The 2,941-nt window shown below is 49.8% G+C and overlaps 1 protein-coding gene across 1 annotated transcript; it reads left to right on the plus strand.

Annotated features, from left to right (window-relative positions):
• Nucleotides 1–1,172: 1,172 nt before the first annotated feature.
• Nucleotides 1,173–2,694, plus strand: LOC133618163 (Krueppel-like factor 2). Its single transcript, XM_061978637.1, has 3 exons — nt 1,173–1,332; nt 1,411–2,218; nt 2,303–2,694. The coding sequence occupies exons 1-3, from the start codon at nt 1,276–1,278 to the stop codon at nt 2,476–2,478; spliced, it is 1,041 nt and encodes a 346-aa protein (XP_061834621.1). The 5' UTR covers nt 1,173–1,275; the 3' UTR covers nt 2,479–2,694.
• The last annotated feature ends 247 nt before the right edge of the window (nt 2,695–2,941 follow it).

Below are 2,941 nucleotides of genomic sequence, written 5' to 3' on the forward strand. Positions count from 1 at the left end.
CTTGCCATATTTTTTTGTACATTTTAGTTTAAAAAAAAAACTACTAATAAATGCATTAAATAAATGGTGTAATAATAGTATTCACTCTGGGGCCAAACATAACTGCGATGTATTATTATGTCTACTGTATATTTACAGTAATATACAGCTGAAATTATTGCAACTTGCCATATTTTTTTTACATTTTAGTTTAAAAAAAAAACTACTAATAAATGCATTAAATAAATGGTGTAATAATAGTATTCACTCTGGGGCCAAACATAACTGCGATGTATTATTATGTCTACTGTATATTTACAGTAATATACAGCTGAAATTATTGCAACTTGCCATATTTTTTTTACATTTTAGTTTAAAAAAAAAACTACTAATAAATGCATTAAATAAATGGTGTAATAATAGTATTCACTCTGGGGCCAAACATAACTGCGATGTATTATTATGTCTACTGTATATTTACAGTAATATACAGCTGAAATTATTGCAACTTGCCATATTTTTTTTTTTACATTTTAGTTAAAAAAAAAACAACTAATAAAATGCATTAAAAAAATGGTGTAATAATAGTATTCACTCTGGGGCCAAACATAACTGCGATGTATTATTATGTCTACTGTATATTTACAGTAATATATAGCTGAAATTATTGCAACTTGCCATATTTTTTTTTACCTTAAAGTTAAAAAAAAACTACTAATAAAATGCATTAAATAAATGGTGTAATAATAGTATTCACTCTGGGGCCAAACATAACTGCGATGTATTATTATGTCTACTGTATATTTACAGTAATATACAGCTGAAATTATTGCAACTTGCCATATTTTTTTTTTTACATTTTAGTTTAAAAAAAACTACTAATAAAATGCATTAAAAAAATGGTGTAATAATAGTATTCACATAACTGCGATGTATTATTATGTCTTGTACAAACTCCTTGTCAATAAAGTTCCTTTTTTGAGCAGAAAAAAAATGACAAAAGTTGATAAAATGACAAAAAAAAGGGACATTTTTTCCCTTTGTGGAGAAGTTTGAATGGGCGAGATTTAGAGGGCGTGTTTGCGCGGAGAGGGGCGTGTCCTGTAGTGAGTGGGCGTGTCCTGTAGTGAGTGGGCGTGTCCTGTAGTGAGTGGGCGTGTCCGAGGCGCAGCAGGACTTTAAAGCGTCTGACATGGAACATTTCACCACATTCCCCCACCGACTCTTCAGCCTCCTCTTACCCCGGAGAAGAGGCACCTATCCCCGGCGCACATCAGCACGACAGGTCGGTGACACATGGCGGCCAGCGGGACGATCCTGCCGTCCTTCTCCACCTTCGCCCTGCAGAAGGAAGTAAGTAATGACACCTCCCGCCCCGTCAAATCCTTCTTGACGTTGTCCGCCTCGCCTAACTCGCGCTTTCCGCTGCAGGTGTGGCGGGACCAGGTGAGCTGCGGGCTCCAGAAAGACGACGAGGACCTGGACACGTTCCTGGACCTGGACTTTATCCTGGCGCACAGCGTCATGAGCGCGGACGGAGCCGGGGTTGACTCGTACCGGACTCAGGACCAGCCCGGGTACCTGCACCAGGACGTCTACGCGTCCGTTCCGGACTTGAGCGCCGCGCCGCCGCCGCCGCCGTACAGCAGCCTGATGGCGGAGCTTCTCCGCCCCGACGCGGACGTCTGCGGCTTCGGCTTCCTGGTCGGCGCCTGCCCGCAGGACTTATTCCCCGCGTGCGTCAAGGTGGAGCCCCCCTGCGCGGACTCGTACGGCCCGGTGCTGGGGGTGGTGCCGCACACCTGCAGCAAGGTGAAGCAGGAGGGCGGCGCCACGTGCATGCGAGCCTGGGACGCGCAGCCGCGCCTGGCCAGCTCCCCGCAGGGCAGCCTGACGCCCCCCCTCAGCCCGGACCACCACGCCCGCGCCTGCACGCTCACCTTCCCGCAGGGCTTCAACCATCACCACCACCATCATCCATCCTTCCAGCTGCAGTTCGACCCCCGCCACCACTTCCCCGCCATGTTCGCGGAGGACGTGCACGCGCAGCTGCAGCAGACTTCCGGCACGCGCGTGCTGCTCACGCCGCCGTCCTCCCCGCTGGACAACAACAAGCCGCGGCGGGGGCGGCGCTCCTGGCCCCGGAAGCGCGCGGCCTCGCACACCTGCACGTTCGCGGGCTGCGAGAAGACGTACACCAAGAGCTCGCACCTCAAGGCGCACCTGCGCACGCACACAGGTAAAAGCTCGTGCACGTTGCCTCTGTTTATGTGTGTGTGTGTGTGACGTCACTCACCTCCGTGTTTTCCCACCCTCCTCGCAGGTGAGAAGCCTTACCACTGCACGTGGGAGGGATGCGGGTGGAAGTTCGCGCGCTCCGACGAGCTGACGCGTCACTTCCGGAAGCACACCGGACACCGGCCCTTCCAGTGTCACCTGTGCGAGCGCGCCTTCTCCAGGTCGGACCACCTGGCCCTGCACATGAAGAGACACATGTGAGGGGGGCGGGGGGCGTGGCCACCAGGTGGGGGGCGTGGCTCGCGAACGAACAATGCGGGAAAAAAGGAGCAAGAATGTAGCTGGTTCTACTGCAGCGTCATGGCGGGAACATGCACCTGTCCAGACAACGTTTTTTTTCCCCGCCAAAACTGCTGCAAACCTTTGATAGAATGTAAAGAGATTATTTTATTGTACATAATAAACTATAAGACACCATCGTCATGTCTCCTGTGTGTGTGTGTGTGTGTGTGTGTGTGTGTGCTCACCTCTGACCCCGCCCACTGGTCACATGACTAATGTCGTAACCACGTGGCTCGCCTCCTCCCTACAATATGTAAACATGGTGATGACGTCACACGCGAGGACCCCCCCAGCCGAAAAGAGGAAGTGGTCCCGCGCGTTCACTCGGGCGAGGACAGATACTCGTCGCCATGGCAACCCGCAAGCCCCGAACTGCAGCTTC

The sequence above is a fragment of the Nerophis lumbriciformis genome, linkage group LG18 (assembly GCF_033978685.3).
Source record: "Nerophis lumbriciformis linkage group LG18, RoL_Nlum_v2.1, whole genome shotgun sequence".
Taxonomy (NCBI): domain Eukaryota; kingdom Metazoa; phylum Chordata; class Actinopteri; order Syngnathiformes; family Syngnathidae; genus Nerophis; species Nerophis lumbriciformis.